Source organism: Notamacropus eugenii, chromosome 1 (genome assembly GCF_028372415.1).
Source record: "Notamacropus eugenii isolate mMacEug1 chromosome 1, mMacEug1.pri_v2, whole genome shotgun sequence".
Classification (NCBI taxonomy): Eukaryota; Metazoa; Chordata; class Mammalia; order Diprotodontia; family Macropodidae; genus Notamacropus; species Notamacropus eugenii.
Genome location: NC_092872.1, coordinates 412,656,337 through 412,682,351, shown reverse-complemented (window position 1 = coordinate 412,682,351; position 26,015 = coordinate 412,656,337). Strand labels below are relative to the sequence as shown.

The following is a 26,015-nucleotide window of genomic DNA, read 5'->3' as shown; positions in this document are numbered from 1 at the left end:
CCTCCCATGGCCACCCAGACCAGTCTGAGCTGCCAAATGCTTCCCAGGACCCAAACAGCATTCTCCCCATCACATTCAGTGAGGGAGGAGGATGGCAAAGGCTTGGCTCAGGGAGCCCAGGGGAAGAAGGAAGATCTCGGACCTGTAGGAAAAATTTCTCTTCTCACATCTGTTCCAAGAGTAGTGATCGGTAGGGCTTGACTGGTCTAAGGGAGAAGAAAAGATATTTCCCAGGCCCCACTACCATTCTCAGTCATCCATCTAGCCTGCACAGTGTTACACATGCATTCATACACACACACACACACACACACACACACACACATACACACACACAGAGGTGGAAATATACCCTTATAACACCCATCCTCATCCACATCAACATTCTCTAAGATATGCCATTTTTAACATATAATCTCTAACACATACATACGCACACACACCCTCTCTAATATAGATGATCTATGATATAGACACACAATCTCTAGCACACATACACACTTTCTAAAACACACACCCACACAGTCTCTATACATACATATTCGAATCCCTAGAATTTCTGTAGTCTCTAACACACTCTCTAATACACACATATATAAGAATAGTCTCTAAAAGATACACATACAATCTTTGACACATTCATACACATATGCATATTTATAACACATACATTCACACCATCCCAACTATAGACATACCCATTCTGCCACCGCATCTCCCATCCCACCCACATTCATATATACTTTCACGTTCACAATCCTCCCTGCCCCAGGGATTCTTAGAATGGTGGTGAGGCAGAGTATTGGGTATGGGAGGGTAGGGTAGGGTAGGCTTGAGTAGGGTGGGTAGGGTTTTCCTTGGCACATGTGAGAGAAGAATTTTTTCCTGGCCACAAGACAGACCAATAGATGGAAGGACAGATGCCTGCTTTGGGGCTTAGCATATGGGCAGACAGATCCTCAGCCAGAATGAGAGGGCAGCAACACAGCTGGGCTGTCTTCTCCCATGGGATCAGGGCTAAACTGTAGGTGAGCCTGCCTTCAGTACTTTAGCCTGAATCCTGCTTATAGGGAGCCCTCCTGGAGGCCAGTGAAACCTCCTGAACATGTCGCCCACTCAGGACCCTGGAAGCGCCTGGATGGGCTGGGGGGTGGGGACGGGAGCAGCATGTCCTCTCCATAAGGTGTTCTCTGGTGGAGGACTGATGCTGCCCGATGGCTCCAGCTGTTAGTGTGTGTTTGGAAGGGGCTACCCTATTAGGGAGAGGACCCCAGGCTGGGAGAGGGAGGGCCCAGCATGTCTTTTCAGGAGAGAAGGGGTCAAGCTACCCCTTTTATAGACTAGGCTCCACAGTGCCCACAAAGATGTGAGTGGAAGGTGGAAGCTTCCTAGGGTACAGTGGTATTATAGGGACAACTTTTTATTGCCCTGTGGGAAGGATATGTTCCCCTGACAAGGGAAAGGCCTGGCTACCATACTTGTGGCAATGGAATCTGCCTGATCTTTACCTAGTGGCCCCTCAAAACTCCAGAATACTCCTTTGGTTAGGGCACAGGTCCTTCTCTGACCCTCCCTATACTTCTGGGCCTGTCTAAGTCATTGATGAAAGGGGAATAAGGCCAGGGCTGGGGACCAAGAGACTCTAACGATACCTCCCACAGTCAACTCATCTTCCTTGCAACTCCCAGGTATAGCCAGGAACAGGGAGGAACTAGGCTGAGAGGGGCTATTCTTACCATGGTGGGCTGAGTCCCTGGAATTGAAGTGAGATTGAGGAGGCCTAGGGAGATATGAAGGGAACAGAAATCTGCTCCACTTTCCTCTAGGATTGGCTGATGGGCTCCCTAATGAAGGGTCCAACACTGGCCCTTGCCCCCTCATCCTTGGGCTATGTTGGGCAGGGCTGGAATGTGTTGGATGTTTTGACCCATTGGGGTTGGGGAACAGGGCTTAGAGCTCCAGTGATCTCTAGGGGAGTAGAGGAGAAAGAACAGGCAACCTGACCCTCCTCTCCTCTGACTCCTTCCCCTAAGGCCCACTGGCCTGGCCCTCTCTCCCTGCTCTGGCAGTGGAAATCATGCTCAAGGCATGAGGAATGTTCCTGGTGGGAAGAGGTTTGGGAGGAGTGTGTGCATGTGGGACTCAGTGGTCAGGACTTTCCTCCCACTTCAGCACGTCCCGGGCCTCTCCTGAGGTCATCAATGGTTTGGTCCTAGTTTCTGGCCCTCAGCCCAGGCCAGCAGCCTTCTTTCCCTCGGGCTCCTCAAGAGGCTCAGGGCACTGTGGGGTCAGGGGACAGTACTGAACAGGGAGGGAGCCCTGGGAGTTTCCTGCCAAAGAGGAGGGGCTTGGGTCCCATAGTCCATGTGAGGGGTGGAGATGGGGGGGATGAGGCCAAATGAGGTTTGCCCTTCAAAATTCATACTAAATGGAAAGTGGAAAAAAATAAATTAAAAACAAAAATGGGACTGTTGAGAATGGGATGGAGTTGGGCCAGGGTTACTTCTTGAACATGTCCTGGAGAGGCCCAGGTAGGTACTTGAGAACGGTGTCCAAGATGCTCTCCTCCTCTTCCTCCTCCTCATCCCCACAACCAGCTGGAATGGCTTTCTTGGGGCGAGTCAGGCTGCCCTCACATGGCTGCTCCAGGGCAGCCTTCTCTTCAGCCTCTTTCTCCTCCTTCTTCTTCAGACCATACTGTAGAGGGAGGAAGAAGGAACAAAGGGGAAGCCCAGTTGTGAGGCCCTCTCCATCTCCCCCTGCCTGGCCATCTTCAACTCTTCCACCTGTGTCTTTGCCATTGGAGACCTGACTAAGTTATTAGGATAATAGGAGTTGGGGGGGGGGGAAACTTAGAGATCACTTATTTTTTATTTTACTGATGAGGAAACTGACTTCAAATCCAATCTTGTATCTCACAACTAAGAGGAGGCCTCAGCTTGGGTGGGGAAAAGGTGTGGGATCTTCCAACCTAAGAGGTGACTACAGGATTCCCTCATCCAGGTACCTGCTCTTCAAGGACCTCCCATAAGAAATGATGCTGTCCTAGGGATAATGAGGCACAGAGATGAGAAGGGAGTGGGCTTTACTGGGAGGATATGGAATGTTCTATTTCCAACAATCATGAAACCATCCCAATTTATGTGAAAGAGCACTGGAACAAGACTGTAAGTCACTGTGTGACCCTGAAAAAATGTCATCTCCTCTTTGAACCTCAGTTTCCTTATCTATAATATGGGAAAACTAATATTGATCCTGCCTCTCTAGGGGATTTTTGGTGAAGATTAAATAAGTACTTTGTAAACCATGAAGTGCTATAGCACATATGAAAGATGTTGACTATTATTACAGGTAATACCTGGGGAAGGGAAGGGAAAGGAAGTGGGAAGGACAGACTGACCTTGTCTCGAATTTGCTGCCGGACCTTTTCCCGTTCTGCCTCCATGCGAGCATGCTTGGCCTTGCGTTCTTCTTCCTGCTGCCGTAGGGCCTCCTGACGTTCCTCCTCCTTTTTCTGGGCATCTGGGTCCTTCTCCTCCTCACCCCCCAACATCTTCCCCATGTCTTTGGTGGCCCCTATGGAACAAAAGAGAGAAGACTAGAATTAATCTGAGGGAAGGGAGGGTCAGGAGTGAACATGGGAGGGGAGAAGGGAAGAAGGCAATGAGAAACAACAGACGGATAAAGAAAGGAACAGAGGGGCAATGGGAAGGATAGCTAAAAGGAGGAATACAATGAGGAAGGGAAGGAGAAAAGACTAGAAAGAAACATGAAGGTATGGAAAAAGGGCTAAAGGAAAGGATGGATAGAAGAAGGAATGGAGAAATGGAAGGATGAAAGAAGGAAGGTAAAGAGAGAGGAAAGGGTCCAATGAGAGATAGATAGAAGGAGAGGCAGAGGACAAAGGGAGGGACAGATGGAGGAAGGGATGGTGGAACACAGAGAAGTTTGGTAAGTTAGATTTAATAGAAGGGGAGAGATATGTGTTAGAAAAGATCATATACCTAGATGAAGAAGATTCTTGAATGTGAAGGGGAAGAGGGAGCTTGTTTGAGGATGAAAGGAGAGGAAAAGCAGAAGTGATATCCTTGTGAACATGTATTAATAGACTGCTCAGCCATTTAGAGGATATCATAGCAGACTCAGAGGGTGAGACAAGGAGAGGAATAGCTACTATAGAAAAAAAATCATACTAACAAAGAGGAATTGGCTGGTGAAGTGGGTATAATAGAAATCTGGAAGAGAATGGCCCTGTCATCTTGGAGTTTGTAAAAGTGAAGGAGGAGAATATTCTTCATAGATATACAACATTTTGAAAAATGCAGAAAAATGATGACTGAGGCCTTGGTTGAGGCTGTATAAAGGAGGATAAGAGGCTTTCAATAATTAGATTATGACAGTATAATCATGAATGATTCCAATGAGAAAAAATGAGGGAGTTCTCTTAAGAATCTGATACAACCATATAAAGTGCTCTCAAACTTAGACAAACTTAGAGTTATTAAACACAAGAACAGAAATAGAAACATAGAACTTAAGCACTGGAATCAATCTAATAGTTACCTACTTCAATGTCCATCTGAACAGGAATGTCATCTCTATACCTGAAAACTTATCATCAAGACTTCACTTGAAGACCTTCCAATCATTATTCTATCCTTTACCACTTTCTAAGGCAGCTCATTCTATTTTTGGAAAAAAGGCATGTAACCAATAAGAACTGCATATGAGTATGACTGGGTGTGTGTGTGTATGTGTGAGTTTATCTAATCTTGTGAGAAATTCCCAGGTAGAGTGAGATAAATCATGACAAATGAGCTTTGGAGGACTGAATTATGATAATTAGTAGACATGATTCTTGAAGGAAATGAGAATGACCAGGAAGGCATCAGTTTTGAATGGTAAATGGAACCTGAAAGTTGGATGATTGCTGGGATTAGGGGAAGAATGTGTCGAGGGTGGGAGGTAGGGATTCCCTTAAAATAAGATGGCAGATGGCCACGCATCAGGGACAGTTCCAAATTTGGAGTGGGTAGGAATGGGTTCATGTATCCTCAAAGTGGTATCTTCCAGTGTAGTGAGATTATTAAATTGGGGACAGGGGGATGGGCAGCCCATTGTAGTAGAGAGAACATTCAACTTATCAGAAAACCTGGGTTTAATTACTACCATTACTACCTTTATAATATTGGACAAATAACTTAACCTCCATGGTCATCAGTTTCTTCATCAGTGAGTGTTAAAGTAGATGATCTCTGAGCGCCTTTCTGCTTCTGATATTTTATATTCTAAAGTCCCTTGGAGCCCTAAAATGCTGTGATGCTGTGGTTCCTGGGCTCAGTAAAATGGCAGTTCTGTGCTCTGCATATTTGTTGTATTTCACCTTCTTGTTTTTGAAGGAAAAAAACCCCATCAAATTTCTGCCTTTGGGCAAGTTGTTTCAGACCAGGCCAGGCCAAGTCAGACAAGCTTTGGTGGCCAAAGAAGACAGTGAGAAAGGGCCACAATTAACAGCATCAGGAGCCAGTCAGTTAAGGTCAAAGTGACAGTAGTAACTTACATGTTCTAATTCACAAAGAAGTAGATTTAGAGAATCACTATCAAAATTGGGAGTACCCTTAGACACTATCCACACCAACCCTCTCCTGAAGAGATTAAGGCACAGGGAAAGGGGCTGACCTCCCCAATGTCACAGAGCTTGTAAGTGGCAAAGATTGGGACTTTAGCCCAATTCTCCTCACTTGAATCTTTCGATGATTGTACTACAAAGGGCTTGGTCCCTTTTCTTGTCCAGGTTTACATGACTGCACAGGGATTGATAAAAATAGGGTTAGGAAGGTTTAAGCCCAGAAATTGCTGAGCCCCCTGAAAAAATCCTAAGACTTTTGAAGCTATATTTAGAGTTGTTTATAGAAGATGGCATAATGCTAATAGATGATAAGGAAGTTGAACTAATCAGCTTCAATTCTTCTATCATCTTTTCCAGCAAGAAGGATGATCTTTAAGTTGGGAAGGAGAGAAAACAATTCCACTCAGTTTAACAAACACTTATTAAGTATCATATGGAAGGCCCTATGCCAGGTGCTGTAGATAGAAAGCCAAGAATGAAACAACCCCTGTTCTCAAGAAGCTTCTATTGCAATTGGGATAGAGGAAGAATACAACATACACATGGATAAGTAAATATGAAATTCCAGAGGATAAAGAGCATTAACAATCAGGGAATCATGGGATAAAAACCTAGAAGGGACCTCTTCATTTTATTTTATTTTTGTGAGGCAATTGGAATTAAGTGACTTGCCCAGGGTCATACAGCTAGTAAGTATCAAGTGTCTGGGCCAGATTTAAACTCAGGGTCTCCTGACTTCATGGTTGATGCTCTATCTACTATACCAACTAGCTGCCCCTAACCTTTTCATTTTATAGTTGAAGAAATTGGGATTCAGTAAAGAGGTCTGACTTACCCAGGGTCACATAGATAGTAAGTGGCAGAGCCAAGATTGAAGCCCCAAACTTCTTATGTCAAATCCACAGCATAATGCTACTTCCCAGCTTTGATTTATAAGCAAAGTGGATCCCCACTGAGGTTCATGCTTGTCCTTATGCTGTTTAATATTTTTATCAGTGACTTGAATAAAAGTATTGATGTTATGTTCATCAAATTTGCAAAAGACATCAAGCTGAGCTGGGGGGCATAGTTCACACAGTGGATGGCAGAATCAGGATCCAAAGCTGTCTTGATGGGCTAGAGCACTGGGCTCAATCTAGTTAATATGAAATTCAGTAGAGAGAAAAGTAAGATTTTGCACCAGAGAACAACCTCCCAATATCATAGGTATAAGATGGGGGAAATATGAGTAGACAACAGATATTCTGAAAAAGATCTGGGAAAAGATCTGAAAAGTAGACTGCTAGCTCAATAGGAATCAGCAGTATGACATGGCAGCCAGAAAAGCTAATGTGACTTGGGTTACAGAAGAAGGGGCACAGCTTCTAGGAATAGGTAGGAGATAGTTCCCCTATATACTGTTCTCATCCAAGTTTATCTGGAGTATTGTATTCAGTTCTAGGAGCTATGACTTAAGGGCACTGATAAGCTGGAGTATTCAGAGGAAGGCAATCAGAATGGTGAAGGGACTTGAGTCCATGCCATATGAGAATCACTTGAAGGAGCTAGGTTTGCTGAGCCTGAAGAAGACTTGGGGGTAGGGGTATGGCATGATGGCTGTCTTCAAGTATTTGAAGGGTCAGATATTATGTGGAAAAGAGAGTAGACTTGTTCTGTTTGAGTCTGGATGGCAGAATCAGAAGCACGTGATGGAAATTGCAGAGAGGGAAACTCTGTCTTGATGTCACAACTTCCTAATAATGAAAACCATCCCAAGAATGGAATGAATTTTCTAGAGAATGGTAGGTTGTTCTTCCTTGAAGGCCTTTAAGCAAAGGCTAGACAGCCACCCATTGAATATTATAGTGGGGAGTTTTTTGTCAGTATGAGTTGGATTAGATGACCATTGAGGTCCTTTCCAATTATCAAAATCTGTGACAAACAAAACTGTCCAATTTGGAATTGGTACCAAAAGTATGACATCTTAATAGAGTGTCTCTCTCTCTCTCTCTCTCTCTCTCTCTCTCTCTCTCTCTCTCTCTCTCTCTCTCTCACACACACACACACACACACACACACACACACACACACACACACACCACTTCCTGTATCTCAGAGTTTATAAGTTCTGTTCAATAGGTATGTCCCATTGACTCTGGGCATTTCTATTGGTCCCCTGCAATTTACAGAAGAAAACCATTTATATATAAACTCATAGGTCATGGATGAAAACTCTTGTGAATAGGCAGCTATTCCCTATCTTTGAAATAAAAATGAGAATTTCTACCCTTTAATATACAAGGTCCTTGAATATCACTTTTTATAGGATGTGGACTTAGGACGCTTCTAGTAGGGCAGAGCCAATGAAAGTGGCTGTCATGCCTTCTATTAATAATGATAGGCATCCCTGCCTCTATATGGAACTCTCAACAGATCTAGGACATTTCAAGAAGTATTGTTATTTCCAAAAAAGGCTTTACATAGGGGTTGGCACCTTAGCTGAACCTTGAAGGAAACTGGAGATATTCTGAGGAGGAGAAGAGGAAGCAGTGCATTCCAGGCCTTGGACAATCTATGGGAAGAATTGGTGATAGGAGATAGAATGTTGAATTTGTAAAGTGGTAAAGAAGTCGCCTTGGAGGGAATGTATCCTTCCCTTTGCAGTAGCTGTCCCCCTACTTGGAATTCACTGTCTCCTTTCTTCTGCCTCATAGAATCCCCATTTTCATTCAAAACTCAGATGACATTACCACATTCTAATTAAAGTCATTCCTCATCTTCTTTCCCCCAGGCTAGGGCTTCCTCCACATCCCCCCCCCCAAATTACCTGGTATCTATTTTGTATATACATATATATGTATATGTATATACATATATACCTATATGTATCTATGTGTGTGTGTGTGTGTGTGTGTGTGTGTGTGTGTGTGTGTGTGTGTGTGTGTGTGTGAGATCTCTCTAGCTGGATATTAGGCCATGTAAGGGCAGGGAATGTTTCATTTTTGTCTTTGTATTCCTATCAAATAATAAGAGTTTAATAAATACTTGTTAATTATTGATTGAATGAATGTAGAATGTATTAAAAGCAGTATAATGAAATCCTTGGAAAGGTAGCTGGAACCAGATTGTGGAGAACTTTAAATTTAAATTCAAGGAGTTTGCAATTTCATCCTTGAGGCAGAAGGGAGTCAGTGAAAATGGTTGAGTAGTGGAGGAAAATTATTTTGGTAGCTATGTGGAGGATGAGGAAGAAGGGAGAGCAATTAAGAGACTACTTAAATATTTCAGGCTGGAGATAAGAGCCTGAACAAAACATTCTATGGACAAAATTGTAGTCCAAAATAGAGGAAGAGATAAGAGAGCATCCAGCTGTTCTGAATGAGTTGCAGCCTCCAGGACCAGGTGGGTTACATCACAGGGGGTTGAAGGAGTTTAAAAGTGTAAGATAATATTATTCATGATCTTTGCCCAATCATAGAAAATGGGAGAGATGCCAGCAGAGATTGTCAAATGCACCCTTGCTTTTTTAATAATTGGGGGAAATGGTGGATTTCAGTAGCTGCAGAACAATAAACCAGATGGTCATTTCAGGAAAAATTCAAGTCTGGATTATTAAATAGATGGTTTGTGAACATTTAGAAAAGAATTCAGTAATCATAAAGGGCCAACATGGATTTACTAAGAATAAGTCACGCCAAAAGAACCTCATTTATATGCAGTATTCCCTTCCTCCCTGCCCCTATAAACTCCTTGAGGCAGGGACTGTGTTGTTTGTCATCTTTTCAACTCCAGCGCCCAACATAATGTCTTGTATACAATATGTGTTTAATACATGTTTGTTTTATAATAGCAAGTGGGTAGATTAGGAGGACAGGAAATCAGATAATGTGAGTTCTAGTCTAGCTCTGCTACTAACTTGGTCAAGTCACATCTGTTCTTTGGGCTTCAATTTTCCCTCTGTAAAGTGAGAGGTTCTAAACGGGACCCAGACAGCTTCTAGATTCTTTGAAGCTTCAGCCAGCTATGTTGGAAGCCCCCCTTTAGCTCTTATGATCTATATTCTAAAGTCTTTTGCAACCTTGGCATTTTATGTACTATGACTGTATGACTCACCCCCAAGGGCTTGCTTCATAACAAAGTCCATGATTGTTACTCCGATCAATGTATTTTAACCAGCAGCAGAATTTGCATCCAGGGCTTTGTAGTAGGACTTCAGAGAGGAATAATTGCCACCTAGAAAGGAAAAATGATGCTGGTTAAATATAAATGTCCATTCTGGGCAGGAAGGACTGACAGAGTAGCAGAAGACAGAGTTTCCACAAAAATACACTTGGCTTAGAAATAATAATCACTTCCATCTCCATTTCTGTAGTAATTCAAGATTTACCAAAGTGCTTTCCCTAAACAACAACTCTGTCAAGTAGATAATTTAAGGATTACTATCTTCATCTTGCAGATGAGTAAATTGGTCCCCAAAGAAGTGAAATGACTTACCAAAGGTTAAGTCTGACAATGGGTGTCAGACCTGGGATCCAAACCAAGGTCTCTGGCATTCAAGCCCTGTGCTTTTAATATTGTATTAGTGACTGAGGGACTGAGATCCCCAATTTAGGACCCAAGGTTCCCAGATGATGCTTCCTACCTCAGAGTATGTAAGATTCTTTGGGGTTTATGGCAATAGCTGTATAGAGGAAAAGACCTTGGATGTGGAATCAGAAGGCCTGGCTTCTAATCCTGACTCTGCATTTACTACCTGTGTGATTCTCATCAAGTTACTTCTTCTCAGTTTCTTCACCTGCAAAATAGGGATAATGATGCCTGTCCTCCCTAAGTGATAGGGCTGTGATGAAGGGAAAGCACTTTGCAATGTGTTAAGTGCTACAGAAATTTGACTTATTATCCCAGATATACATCTTCTCTGCATGACATATGTATGCCATTCCCCACACCATCTTTTCCTTCGCTGAAGAGCTGCCTCATGGAAAAGAGATTCTATTCATTCTGCTTAGATCTAGAAGGCATAAAGAAGAGAAATTGGGAGAAGCTACAAGGAGACAGATCTAAGCTATATTTAAGTATATAAAGAATTTCTTAACTATTAGATGTCTCATGGTGGAACGGGATCTTGGAGAGTCAGTGGATTCTCTGCTCCTGGAGGTTTCTAAGAGATTGGATAACCCCTGTCTGGGTGACTGTAGGAACCCTACAAGAGCTGGGAGCTCTACAATGTGACCTTTGAGGTCTCTTCATGTTCTGAAAATATGGAATTAGGTGCCCAAACCTTTCTTCTCTTTTCTGGGTCTTCAGAAGTCTTGTCCACTTTCACTCTAGCAGTAGGTCAGGGGGAAGAGCCCTGGGCTGGAAGTCAGGAGACCTGGGCTCTGCCATGAATTCATTTTGTGACCTTGGGCAGTTCAGTTTCCCCCTCTGGACCTCAGTTTCCCCATCTGTAAAATAAGGGAGTTGAACTAAATGATCTCTGAGGTCTCTTTCTGACTCCAAAGTCCTATGATGTTATAATCCTGTGGGGGTATAGTCACTGTACAGCTGGAAAGGGAGAGAGAAAGCTTCCAGAGTTTGAGGAGAGACCTGAGGTCTGAAGGAGAGACATTGATGACTGACACCCTGGATACTAACACTAGGCTCTCCCTTAGTAACTTCTGGTCACCCTGAGTATTGTCCTCTGATCAGGCATAGGGGCTCAGGGCTGGGAAAAAATACAGACCCATCCTTATACTCACATCTATACATACATGTATACACACAGAGTCATCTGAACATATCTGTGTGGATATCTTCTCGCACAGACACTCAGTTGTGTACACATGCTCATGTAGACATATATATGTAGACATATACACACAGATGGGTGTATAAACAAAAAGGCACAGGCATATACAGAGAAATGGGATCTAGGGTTATGATGGATGTGGAGGGAAGCTAGGAAGCATTAATCCTAAGTTGGAGTGCAGAAGCATTGGGGTAAGTCTTGAAGGGCTGGTGGAACCAGTCACAAATATTCATGGTGGCAGCAGCAGCAGGAAGGGGGTGTGGGCTGGAGCAGGACATGGACATCCCTGATGGTAAGACACTTTATGGCTAAGCATATGATAGCAAAGACCCAGCAGAATGACTGTAACAATAGTTACATGTGTGTATGCATGTATTGATGGGTCTGTGCATGTGTAAATCTCAGTATCTATCTACCTGTCTGTCTAAACATGTGTATATTTATGTCTATATGTCTGAGTGCATATGTTATGTGTGAATCTGTGTATGAATCCCTGCATATCTTTGCCTATGTCTGAGTGAGAATATGTGTATACATGTGTTTTCATAGGGGAGTACACACACACACACACACACACACACACACACACACACACACAGATAGATACACACAAATATTCACGTTTATATTTGATGCCACCAGGGGGCCCCTCTAGCTGGCTCTCCTGAGTTTTTGTGAACCTGTCAGGGTCAAAGTCTGGACTTGATTCTCCCAATTTGGGCAACACAAGGTTTCTGCCCTAGGTCTCTCATCCTGTTTTCTCCTCATGTAGAGTCCCCACCCCATATTTCCCTCGGGTAGAGCCCAGGAGCTAAAGAAGCTTGTGGTGGTGATGGCAGTCAGTTTAGGAGGTGTCCCTCCCTCTGTCACTTACTAGCTTTGTGACCTTGGGCAAATCATTTGTCCTCTTGGGACTCAGTTTCCTCCTCTGTAAAATGATTGGCCTAGAAGATATTTCAGTTGTTTTTAGCCCTAAATTTTATAACCTCAGGTTAAATTATAGGATTGGGAATTGGAAGTGATCTTAGAAATAAATTATATTGTCCAACAATCCATTCCGTAAAATGAGTTTACAGATAAGGAAGCCAAGGCCTGAAGAGGTTATGTGACTTGCTCTGCTCTGTGGTGAGATTTCCTTCGTGGCAAAAAACACCCATGCAAATGCTTCTTGTAACCCAGGATCACCAAGTGCTTTATTGATACCTTTCTGTTAGAGGGCCATTCGTATATTCATAAAAATAATAGCTCCAATTTTTGTAGCATCTCAATGTTGACAAAAGGCTTTCTTCACAGCCCTATGAGGTAAGTTGTGCATTTATTATCTCCATTTTTCAGATGTGGAGAATGAGGCTTGCCTAGAGTCATACAGCTAGCAAGTGTTGGAGTTGGGATTTGAACCTAGGGCTTCCAGATTCCCAGCAGGTTTTCCACTACACTAGCTCATCACCCAGAAGATGGGTGATCTTGCTTTCAGCTTGAGCAGTGCCACCAAGAGATGTATCTGTCTCTGAATGCCCTCCCCACCTACTCTAGATCAACTCTGGACTCAGTCAGAACTGAGGGTGGGGTTCCACACTGCAGATGGGGAGAAGAAGGGAGCAGAAAGTGAAATTTACCCTGGAAAGAGAGTATGCCTCAGGGCCAGAGGATATATTTTTACTGTCTGGATTCTAGTACCCACCTAGGCTCTAAAAAGGGCAGGTAGATTTTTCTGCTCAGGATTTCCTCTCTTCCAGTCTAGTATATCCAGACTGAAATCAGATGTCCCAGGGGAATGGGAAAGAGGGAAATCTTCTGGGGGCTGAAAGGAATGGAATTTCTTTGGAGGGAAGTGTAGGGAGGGGCTGTTTTATGGTGAGGGAGAATGGTGGAGAGACGTAATGAAGTGTACCGTACTGGGTAACAAGGGAGGAATTTTGGAGGGGGTAGGATGAAGGGAGAGAGGGTGTGTCTTCTGAAGGTGGTTGGGATGGGATGCAGGGGGTATCCTGAGCAGGCAGGGAGCCATTATGCAGGCTGGCAAAATACACAGCGTGTGTCATGGGGAGGGGGAATGGGGATAACGAGATAAATATATCTGGCAGAAACGTGGAAGAGAGACAGATCTCCCCAGAGATAGCGGTGACAAACCCAGAGCTGAGGTTCTCCGGTCCCTGCAGTAGGTGTCCAGATCTCAGGGGCTTCTGATCAGGTCCAGCAGCAAAGTCGGTAGGAAACTTTGCAGTAGCTGGGGGAAGCCCCTCCTCCATGGGGGGGCCAGACTCAGTTTCTCTGCTGCTCCCACTTCCCTTCTCCTCCTCCTCCTCTCTCCTCCCCTCCCCCCCACCCTGGTTGCAGGTTCCCGCCGTCTTGCGGTCTTCTGTCTGGTGTGTGTGTGTACGCGCGCCCGCTCATGTGTTGTGCGTGTGTGTGTGCGTGTGCGTGTGTGTGTGCATGTGTGACTTTTCCCTCCTCGAGAAGGGGTGGCTCACATCGAGACCCTCCTCTTCAGTTTTCCGGAGCTCCGGCTAAGAGCCGAGGATGCTATCTTGGTCCCTGCCACCTTAGGTCTATTGGGGTTGGAGTTGGGGGCACAGCTTTCCTTTCGAGGGCAGAGGCTGCTTAGAGAGAGACTCCCCTTCTGGGCCCCTGACTCGGCCTCACAATTCAATGGCTTGTAGCTCTTTTTCCTGGGTCCGAACCCTCCCCGGAGCTGTCCCGTCAGCACCCCCAAGCCTAGACCCTCTTCCCTTTCAGCCGCCCAGTCCGGCCAGCGGCGCTCACACTGACCTGGCTGCCCCTGACGCCCGGCAGTCACTGCAGCGATCCCGCCTGGCCCACAGACGCCGCCGCCGCCTCCACTTCCCTCCTCCCGTTCCGGCTCTGGTCCCGGCCAAGTGCAACTCTGCTCCCCGAGCCCAGCCTGCCACCGCCGCGGCTAAACACGCCCTCCTCCAATCCCTCCCATCACTCTGCCTTGACGCGATGCCTCTCCCCTTCCAGATGGGAAATTCAAACCAACCCCTCTCTCTCTCTCTCTCTCTCTCTCTCTCTGTCCCTCCCGTCTCTTCCTCCTCTCTCTTTCCCTCTTTCCTCTCTCCTTCTTCCCCTTCCCTTTCTCTCTACTTTACCCTTCTTTCCCTCTCCTCTCTCTGTCACTTCTTTTTCATTCCCTTCACCCCTCCCCTCTCTAACGCCAGTTCTCTCTCATTCCTCTCACCTCCTTCTATACCTCTCCTTTTTCTCTATGATTTTCATCACTCTGTCTCTAACTTCTTCTTGTGTTTTCTTCTTCCCTTACCCCACCTCCTACATGCAGGGGAAGCATCTTCCTCACTACCATTCATACTCTAAAACCTACCTCTACCATTATGGCTACTATTTTGGTGACCACTGGATATATGGATGAAAGTACCTTTTGAGGAGAAGGGTTCTACACTTGTTTGGGGAGAGTGAGGATTAGAGGACCAATTATACATTTTGGGGATGTCTGTTATATTCAGCATTTGCTTTCTAGGGATTTCAAAACACTAACCTCCTTCCTCTTCCTCATTGCCTGTGTAAGGCCACAGAGACTCTTTGTATAGAACTGAAATAATTTTGGCCCTATTTTTTTCAAGGAGCTCATCCTCTGACCCTACTCCTTCATCTTCTTCAAACCAGGAATTCTTCCCTCATCATCATCCTCAGGGATGGAATCTGAGAGCACATGCTACAGGAGCAAGTGAGACAAATTTCCTTTTTCTCAAGTCTCCTATGGATCTAAAAACACCTATTACTGTCTTTCCCTCCTTCTCCCCTCCGATGAGTGATTATATTTTACCCACCATCTCTGCTTCCATCTTGCCTATATTAATCATGCCTAAGTGAAGGAAGGCAACACTAGAGCTGCTGCCCTGCACTGAGACCTGTGAAGGGTTGCAGCAATTCGTAAATAAGTCACAGCCATAGCAAAATTGCAATGACTTAAGTTACATCCCTTCTTCAGCACTGTCTCAGACCTGGATTACTGAAGCAGGAGAAATAGAGTGATATAAGGGAAAGAGCTTTGGATTCAGACTTAAAAGATCTGGGTTTTAGCTCTGGTGGTGCCATGACCTCACCATGTTGACTTTAGGGACCTATCTGGACCTCAGATTCCTTCTCTGTACAAAGAAGGTATTAAAGTAAGTGTTCTTTGAAGTCCTTTTCAGTTCTGACTTCTATATTTTAAGGTCTCATTAAGCTATGACACTTTATATCCTAAATTTCCTAAATTTATGACATTCTATGTTGTAAGTTCTCTTACAATTCTAAAATTCTATGTACTCAATTAGGTTCCTTCCAGTTCTGATATTTTTTGTTCTAAGGCCCCTTCCATCTTTCATATTCTCTGTTCTAAAAGTCTCTGTTGTGAGGCTCCTTCCAGTTCTAAAGTTCAGAATTCTAGAATGGGAAGGTGGAGACTGAGGTTTAATTGCAATGTGTTAGGTCTGTCACTGATGGCTACCCCAAGGGTTCAGTTCAGATGGGGAAGAAGCCTCATTTTATGTGTGTTATGAAACTCATGCCTATTCCTCCCTTTCCCCAAGACAGAGATTTGGTCAGTTTTACTCTAGTCTTGAAGGGATCCCCATTGAGAGGGACATGGGCTAAGCTGAGTTGACTACCCAGGTTGGCTTTAAAGAAAATGTTCAGTTCTGGGTATCTCACTTTAGGAGGAACATTGAAAAGCTAAAATAGAGGAGACCAGTATAGGGAAAAGATTCAAAACTATGTCATTCAAGCATCAGTGATTAATGATACTTAGCTTAGGGATAAGAAGGGATAGCTTGAAGGATCCCTGTTTTCTAGTATCTAAAGGGTTGTCTTGGAGAAGAAGAATTAATCTTGTTCTTCTTGGCCCTAGAATATAGAACTAGGAGCATTAGGCAAATTTCAGTTCAATATAAAGAACTATTTACTAGTCAGGGCTTTCTAATAATACAGTGGGCTGTCTTGGGAGGCAATGAACTCTTGTCATTAGAGGTGTACAACCAGAGACTGGAAGCCCAATCATGAGGGAAAATAGAGAGTATTTTTGCACTGACTCAGAAGTTGGACCAACTGACAGTGTAGCATAGTGGAAAGACCATGGGACATGGGTTTAGAAGCCCTGGAATCTAATCTCAGCTTTATTGTTCACTATGTGACACTGGACACATGTCATTTGATCTCTTTAGATCTCAGTTTCTTCATCTGTAAAATGAGGAAGTTGGTCTAGTTAAATTCTATGATCCTAGGACATTTGAGGCATCTTCTAACTTACTTTCTATGATTCAATTTACCTGATTGTTTGGTATCCTCCTGGTGTGAGGGGACCTAGGATCTAAATCACAGTATTTAGAGCTTGGAAGGGGACTTAGAGATCATCTAATCCAGTCCTGTCATTTTTACAGATCAGTACACTGAGGCTAAGAGATGAAAAGTAACTTGTCCAGAGCCATAGACCAAGTAAGTCACAGAAACCAGATTTAACCCTAGGTCCTCTGGCTTCATTTGATGCTATTTCCATTACAACATACTGCCTATAATCTTAGATCTGCCACATCTACAATTCTACTGCCAAGGCTGAAGGGTGCCTGGAGATCCTTAGAAAGCTGGGTGCTACCAACATCTCCGCTGAGAGATGTACTGACTGCAGACTTATGGAAATGTGACTTTTGCTCTACAGATATTTTTACAGTGACATTTACATTCTTGCCCGTCCCCCAGCTTCTCACCGAAGAAATGGAAATTCACACCCCGAGCAGCGTCCTACTGTCACACAGGTTGTATGAATTTGTCTAGAACTTTTGAATTCCTCATCTATCCAAGTGGGAGCAAGAACCAGCCCAATTTTTACTGGCAGCCCCGCAGAGTCATCTCTGACAGCTGCTTAGAGTCACCTGGTGAAATATAGATACTGCTCCCCTCATGCTATTCTAGAAGGCCTGTCTCTGCCTTTAATTTCTATTTACCAGCAGAGTCAGTGCACCCCAGGAAGCCCATCTTTGAACAGATTTTAATGATATATGGCTTGAATGCTCAAGCAAAGCTAATCCCTGAAGCTAATGATAGTACTTTGCAAGAAGCTCTGGGAACAATGTGGAGAGAATTAAGACTGTCAGTTACAGCAAATATGTTGATAAGGGAGGAAGGGCTCACTGGCCCAAGTGCCAATCCAGTTGGATCCCAGAATCACTGAACCATGAAATGTCAGAGTTAGCAGGCTCTTGGGGACCATCTAATTCAATCCCTCCATTTTGCAGAGGAGTTAATTGTGGTCCTCAAAGGGGTAGTGACTTGCCCAAGGTCATACAGCTAGTTGGGAGCTAAACCTGGTCTTCTAACTTGAAGTTGGGAGCAATTTCTGTTTAGCCAGGAAGGTTTTTTTTAGCTTCCATAGGAATGCATTGATCCTGTAAGGCTCTCTTCCCTATTCCCATCATTCCATCCTTTTAACTTCACTCTTATCTCCCCTCTTAACAGTAATTTGGCAATGAAGACAAACTGGGGTAAGCTGTTATTCTTTCAGACATATCTTGGCATTGCTTAGTCACTGCCCTATGACTACCCTTCTCTAGGGAATTTTTTTTTTTTTTTTTGGTATTGTGGCTTTTAGAGGAAAGAGTAGACTCCTTGGAGTTAGGAGATCTGGAGTTTCAGACTCAAGACTCTTCCATTAACTTGCTGGGTGAACTTGGGTGAGTTGCTTTACTTCTCTGAGCATCAGTTTTACTTGTCTCTAAAATGGAGGCAGAAATATTTACACTCTACTTTATGAAGATCCAGTGAAATGATGGACCATTTGTGAAGGAGATTTGTAATACAACAGATGCTATGTAAGGGCCAGACCCTAGCCTAGGTTCCTAGCATCCTTCTCAATTTCTTTAGCTCTTTTAATAGTCTTCAAGTCTGACCACCACACCTGGGCCACGGCTACCCACCCCCTCCCCCCCAACTTGCAGCTGCCTCCAGGGAGGTATTAGCATATCATAAATTCTCACCCAGTTCACTTGTTGCCCTGGGTTATGCTAGCTGTTTCTACACATCTGCATTTGACCTCATTTGTCCTACTGGTTAATTATTGTGTGCAGGATCCCATGCTATATTGGGCTATGGGCCAGGAGAAGGGTTATGAAGTTTAGAGAAGCCATTTTCTCTACTTTCAGGAACAAAGATATATAGGATACAGCACATGATCATTATTTTGAAGAGTTTCAGATGAAAAGCTATATAAAATCTAAGGGAAAGGTCTTTAATGGGCTCCAAGAAAAAGGTAATAATTGACTGGATTCTAAAGGAAGGATGAGTTCCATGAGAAAGTCATTTCCCTTCAATGGGCCTCAATTTTCTTATCTGTAAAATGGGGTTACTCATACTTGAACAAGCCATTTTAGCCCTTTCCTCACAGGGTTGTGAGAAAAGTGCTTTGAAAATAAAAATTTTTTTATTATTAAACTAATGAAAGGGAGAGAGAAGACATTCCTGGGATAGAGAACTGTATAAATAGAAGCATGGAGGTGAAAACAAATACAGGGCTTGTTTTGGGGGAAGAATAGGATTGTTTGGATAGGATGTAGAACATGATAAAAACAGTCAATTCACATTAAGGTAGGGTGGTCTTAGGACCTAGAATGTCAGGGAAATGAGTTTGAACTTTACTTACTAAGTAATAGGGAGTAATTGTAGAGCAAATGGAGGTGAGGTGGGGGGGTGTGGGTCCAAGTTTGGGCCTCAGGTCCACTTTCTCTTGGCTTCTGCTGATCACTGAAGCTATACCCTATGCCTACTGTCTCCCTTCTACCAATCAAGGTCCAAAATCCAAATCCTTCAGGAAATTTTCTTGGGTTAACTCGTAATCATTTGTATTCTAGCACCATCCTTTTACTTCTCATGTTATAGGACAGAACTGGTAGTTCTCAAAATATGTCTCCAGAACCTCAACCTCTGCTTGCCTAGGGTTTTTAGGCATTGGGGAGATAATCTTCCTCTCTGTTTTTAGAAACCCAAAGCCTTGTGTTCTTTCTCTCTTCCTGCTATCAAAGCCTTCTGTTAGGAAAGGATGACATAACAGTCATTCATATACCATGAATCACAAATTTCAGAGCTGAAAGGGAACTTAAAGTCCATGTGGTCCAATCTATTCTTAAGCAAGAGTCCCCAGTACAATTGGTCATCTGCTTTTCATTGGAAGGTTCCCAATGATGGGGAACTTACTCTCTTTTGAGACAGAACATTCCACCTTAGAACAACTCTAATTGTTATGAAGATTTTTGAGCCAAAAGCAGTTTCTCTGCAACCTCCACACACAGCTCCTACAATAGTTCTGCCCTCTGGGGCTGAAGAGAACAGTCCCTAATCCCTCTTCCACATGACAGCTGCTGAATAATTGAAACTCAGAATCACAGAACCTTAGAGTTACAGAATCTTTGGTTCAGGATATCACAAAGTCTTAGAGTTATAGACTCATAAACTTTTAGGATCAGCGTAGCAAACAACTTTAAGAATTTTGTAATCTTAGAATCTTAGAATCTTAGGTTAATGGGTCACAAAAGAGGTAAAACAGATCTTCCCACATGAATTTGTCCCTGTGTGTTCCCTCTCTCTGGACTGTTTAAATTCCAAGTATGACTACGCCTTATCTCTGTTTGTTGATTGAAAGGCTCTGTCCTCTGTGAACTAGGCCTTCAAGAATACAAGAGAGGGCAGGATTGGGGTGTGAGGTAGTAGCCTTCAGTCCCTAGAATCTCCCTTCTCCATTCAATCTGTCACAAGACCAACCCTGAATATGTTAATGTGATATTTACATATTGCCATATAGGATGGTGGTTGAGCTGGAGGGGACTCCTCCATTCCATTTCATAACAGACCACCCCTCCTCCTTTCCAGCAAGGCAGATATTGATCTTAGATAAAGCCAGTGAATGAAATGGGCCTTATTGCTATTCTCATCTCTGAAGCAGTCTGCATCAGAGGAACAGGAACAAAGGAGACTAATATGCCCCTGTGCCTCTGGCCAAGGAAATGAAATAGGCCCAGAGGTAATTTTATGCTTTGGAAATCTACCATCTTCCCCTTGCTCCATCCTTCCTCCCCTCCCAAGAATCCTGCTGCCTGCAGCTTGACTACCCATGCAGTTCTTTCCTCACCACACTAGCTGCCTCCCTGAATGAGAAACCTGCTGGTGTGGTGGAAAGAATGCTGCATTCAGGGCCCCTAAGTCTGAATCCTGACTTTGACAATCATTAGGCAAGCCACTTCCTCTCTCTCTTCTGCCTAGTTCCCACATCTGTAAAACAGGGATAACAATACTGATGTTGCCTAACTCACAGGGTTGGTGTGAGGAATATGGCAAACTTGGAAGCACATATGGAAGTGATTTGTTATTATTATTGTTATCAAGAACTGAGGATTTATTGCTTGGGGGCCTTTGGTTTTACAAGAGAAGGCATGTGTCAGATATCTGAGTGATGGTAATACACTTGGGCAATGTTCAGATGCTAACAGGGAGAGCTCTGACAAATCTGACTGATAGAAAACATTACCCAGAGCCATCATAACTAGACTGATTTCATCTGAAGGACAATGCAAAATTGCCCTAATATATGTATGCCAGCCTGATTTGGCAGGGGCTCAGAGTCAGAAGACCTTGGGCAAATCTTTTTTTTCTCTCTGGGTCTCATTTTCCTCCTCTGCAAAATGATGGGGTTGGCCTAGAAGATCCAAAAGTTCCTTCCTGATTCTGGCATTTTGTGTTTATGCGCTAAGATTTTATATATTAGGATATCTTCTAGCTCTAATATTTTAAAATACTACTTGATCATTGTGTCTGAAAAACATCATTCATTTATAAATTATTTTTTAGGATAAATTTTATTGATATATTTTTATATAGCTCATATTTATCATTTCTTTCTGCTTTAACTCCTTTTTGGGGAGTCATCACTTATAATATAGAATAAAAAAAAAGAAAGAAAAAACCTTCCACAAAACTAACCAACATTATCAAAGAAGTCTGATGCTACACAATATATTCCACCCTTGTGGTCCCTCTCCTCCATACAAAGAAACATGGGGAGGTATCTTCTTATATCTATTCTTTGATATAATTTATATATTATAATTTCATAGCATTCAGTTTTGGTTGTTCTGCTGTTCATTTCCCCCCTTGCATTGTACTAGTTGTTACGAATATAGCTTTACTGTTTTTGCTTACCTCAGTTTGCATCAGTTCATGTAAGTCTTTATATACTTGTGTGTATTCTTTGTGTACATTATTTCATACATCATTACTTCATCATATTGCCATAATCTGTTTAACCATTCCTCAATGAGCAACTATTTTTGTTTCCAGTTTTTTGCTACTACAAAAAAGGTTGCTATAAACATTTTGGTACCAGTAAGGTCTTGCTGCTTTTTGTCTCTATTTTAATTTTAGGCAGTGTTATGATGGACTTAGTCTGGTGGAAAGAGCCCTTGACTAGGGTGACAGAATATCTGGGTCTTAGTACCCAGTACTTAAGTCTACAGGTGACTGTGGACAAGTCATTACCCTTCATTGGGCATCAATTTCTCTGTCTGTGAAAATGAAGACATTGAACTAGATGATTTCAAGGTCTCTTCTAGTGTTAACATTCTATGTTCTAAAGTCCTAGCTGATTCTATGTCCTAACATTCTATGTCCTAAAAACCCTTCCAACTCTAGAGATCTATGTTCTATGTTTATGATCTAAGGACTCTTTTAATTCTGACATTCAGTATTCTATGGTTCCTCCCAAATCTGACATTCTAGGTTCTATGTGCTAAAAGACTTTTCTATCTGTAACAGAAAAAAAATCAATCTCAGAGTTGTAAAATAGCTCAGAGGCCATCTAATTCAACTTGTACCTGAACAAGAATCTTTGCTATAATATATTAGACAACTAGTTATCCAACTTTTTCTGGAAGATTTCTCTCCTATTTCCCTTTGGGATAGATCTAGATTTCTTTTCTGCCCCTTCAGATCTGAAGTTACTTTTCTGCAATGTCCACTCAGTGCTCCCAAGAGCTCTATCCTCTGGGACCAAGCAGGAGAAGTATAAATTCTTCTTCTTCATTATAACCTTTCAAATACTGGAAGATAATTATGTTCCCTCCTTTCCCCTTTCCTCCCCTACTCCACAATTCAATATATGCATTTTCTTCAACTGGTTTTATATGGCACTATTTTAGGTCCTTCATGATCCTCATTGTTCTTCTCTGGTTGCTCTCCAGCTTATCAATGTCTTTCATAAAATGTGCTCCTAACTGAACACAGTTCTCTAGGTGTGTTCTAGCTAGGGCAGAGTCTAGCTGGGCTTCTGCTTCCATAGACTTGGACACTATGATTCTCTTAAGTCACCTTAGTGTTGCATCATTAACTTTTTGGCTACCATATCATACAGTTAACTCATATTGAGATTTTAGTCCACTAAAATTCCCATATTTTTCAGGTAAATAGCTGAGTAACTATATATTTCCCCCATCTCAAACTTGCCAAATTGATTTTTTGAAACCAAGTATAAGATTTCATTTTTATTGCTATTGAATTTCATCTTATTATATTCATCTCTTTGTGGAAAGACTGACACGTTAATATACTGTTGGTGGAGCTGTGAATTGGTATAACCATTGTTAAAATGCAATTTTGGAACTATGCTAAGGTGACTAAAGTGTACATTCTCTTTGACCCAGAGATCCTGCTTCTTGTTATATACTCCAAAGGAGGTCAAAGATAAAAAGAAAGATCCCATAAGCAACAAAATATTTATGAAAGGTTTTTTTAAGTAAAAAAAAGTATTGGAAACTTAGTATGTGCCCATTGACTGGACAATGACTAAACAAATTGTGGTACATGAATGCAATGGAATATTAATGCATTCTAAAAAATTACAAATATGCAGAATACAGAGAAGTGTGGAAAGGAGTATGAACTGATGCAAAATGGAGTAAGCAGAATTAGAGATAACAATAATAATTATAATTACTAGCATTTTTATAGCCCTTTAAAGTTTGCAAAATGTTTTACAGATATATCTCATTTAATCCTCTTAACAATCCCATGAAGGAGGTGCTATTATTATCCCTATTTTACAGATGAGGACACTGAGGCAAAGAATGGTTTAGTGATATGTCCAGGTAGTGTTTGGGACAGAATTTGAACTCATCTTATTGACTCTGTGTCTTGGAATCTATCCATTGCACTTCCACAATATATATGGGATGACAGCAAAAATAAAGGAAAACTGAACGCTACATAATTGTGACTAAGACTATCCCCAGAGAAAATACACCTCTGGTCCTTCTTTGCAACAAGGAGAGAAGCCGATAGGTATGGAACAAGCATATGCTGTTATATTTGGTTGATGCATTGGTTACTTTTTTGGATGACTTTTAAAAAACAATTCTTTGTTATATGGGAGGACTCTCTGGGTAGATCAGAAAAGTGGGATATTTTGGGAAATAAAGGCAATACAAAAACAAAAGACATCAATGCAGTGAAATACTTAAAAACAAGAACAGCCACAAAAAAATTAAGCCTGAAATTCTAGTCTATTGAGATTTTTTTTGGATCCTGTCCCTGTCATCTGTCATGTTAATTATCCCTCTTAGTTTTGAGGAATTTACAAAATTGGTAAACACGGAATCTATGCTTTTATCCAAGTCATTGAGAAAAATGTCATATAGCCAGGGCCAAGCACAGATCCCTGGGGTGCTTCATTAGAGACCTTCCAAGTTGACATTGAACCATTAATGACTACTCTTTGGATTCAGTCATTTGACTAATTTTGAATCCCATAATTATATTATCATGTAGCCCACATTTCTCCATCTCATCCATGAGAATAACATAACAGACTTGGTAAAAATGATTTGCTAAAATCTAGGTAAACTATAGAACATCCTCCTGATTTGACAGTTTAATGACCATGTTTTAAAAATTACATTAGTCTGATGTGACCTGTCCTTGATGAAGCTGTTCTAGTTCATTCTGGTCACTAATCATCATCATCATCATCATCATCATCATCATCATCATCATCATCATGGCTATCATTAATACAGCACTTTGAAGTTTGCAAAGCACTTTACGAATGTTATCTCATTTTATATTCACAATAACCCTGGGTAGTAGGTGTTATCCTCATTTTATGTAGGAGGAGACTGAGGTAAACAGAGGTTTGTGAGAGTGTCACACAGCTGGTAAGTATATGAGGCTGGATTTGAACTCAGGTCTTCCTGACTCCAGGTCCAGCATTCTATCCACCATGCCACCTACCTGCCCACGTGGGCAGATAGGTGTTTTCATCATCTCCCTACTTATTTTAAATCCTACCTCCTTATGATCCATTTTTTGTTTTATCCTTTCCATTTGAATCATTCTTCTTGAAAGAGAAAAAAGATGCAAAGCAAGAATTGAGAAGCTTCATTTTCACTCCATTGTCCATTATTTTTTGTCAATTACCCTAAGTAGCCTTTCTATGGTCCTCCTTTTTCCCCAATATAGTTACCTGGCCTTTGGTCTTTTTATTGTCTGTAGTTTTTCTTACTGACATCAACTTACTCTTTTATTTTTTTTAGCACTATTCTTACAGGACTATGCATTTGTATCTGACTCTTAGTACCTACTCTTGCTTTCATCTTCTGTTCATGTCTTTTATATATCTAACTTGGTTGATAAATTCTTTGGGTCATCATATCATTCTTTCTAAGATAACCTCCTCTTTTTTCTTTACTGTAATTATTTTTCTTTGTATCTTCAGAATTTCATCCTTGAGAGTTTCTCATCCTTTGTTAAAGGATATCACTTATCCTTTTACTTAATTCTTTGAAATTTGTTCTCTGGAAGTTTAGAATTCACCCAATTTCTTCTCTTTCTTCATCATAGATTCTAAGTTTGAGTGTTCACAAAGCTCCTATCCTTTTCAATCCATTAAGTAGCTTCTTGTTGGTGAGAATTAGATCCATAATAGTAATTCCCCTCATTTGTCCTTGTACCTTTTGAAGGATGAAATGATTTTCATTAAGTCAGTCAGTAAGTCAATAAGCATTTATTAAGTACTTCCTATATGCCAGACCCTATGCTAAGCATTGGGGATACAAAGTAAGGTCAAAACATGGACCCTTCCCTCTAGGAACTCATGTTCTAATGGGGGAAATAATGTGTAAATAACTAGTACAGATATGAGGCAGTTAAGGCCAGAGTAGGGTGGTGGACATTTGAGAAAGGAACATATATAAAAGATGTTTTGAAGGCAGACCTGGCAACAGCTTGGATTAATGCAATTCAATAAACTATTTGCCGTTTTTCCTTTGGCAAAGAAGAGTTATGGTAGATGACTGGATAAATGAAATTCCTTATCAATTCTCTATCAGGTATCAGGCTTGTGATTTATATTCTAAACTCCTTATCTATTTCCTCTTTCTTTGCAAATGATCTCTTGTATGTCTTTATGATTATATTGTTTTTGTTTCTGACTGTTGATCCTTACACAAATGCTCTCCACCATGTTTCCCACCTCTATTTTCTGGATTTTCTCATGTGAGTATTTTAAAAAAATTATAATTCTACCCCACTTCCAGTCCTACCTATCTCATTCTTTTTGAATAAGATATA

General features: G+C 42.0%; 1 protein-coding gene across 1 annotated transcript; it reads right to left on the bottom strand.

The window, feature by feature from the left end:
* Positions 1–2,422: 2,422 nt before the first annotated feature.
* On the bottom strand, positions 2,423–14,269 carry CPLX2 (complexin 2). Its single transcript, XM_072631073.1, has 4 exons — positions 14,169–14,269; positions 9,722–9,841; positions 3,401–3,576; positions 2,423–2,697 (listed from the first exon to the last, which is right to left on the bottom strand). Exons 2-4 carry the CDS (start codon positions 9,750–9,752, stop codon positions 2,500–2,502), a joined length of 405 nt encoding a protein of 134 aa, XP_072487174.1. The 5' UTR covers positions 9,753–9,841; positions 14,169–14,269; the 3' UTR covers positions 2,423–2,499.
* Between the last annotated feature and the right edge of the window lie 11,746 nt (positions 14,270–26,015).

Excerpts from the sequence above, each read along its gene's own strand:
- CPLX2 (XM_072631073.1), bottom strand. The coding sequence starts at position 9,752 with ATGGACTTTGTTATGAAGCAAGCCCTTGGGG. Across the intron at positions 3,577-9,721 it reads TATGAAGCAAGCCCTTGGGG|GGGCCACCAAAGACATGGGG; the intron begins GTGAGTCATACA and ends TTTGTTCCATAG. Across the intron at positions 2,698-3,400 it reads GGCAGCAAATTCGAGACAAG|TATGGTCTGAAGAAGAAGGA; the intron begins GTCAGTCTGTCC and ends CTCCCTCTACAG.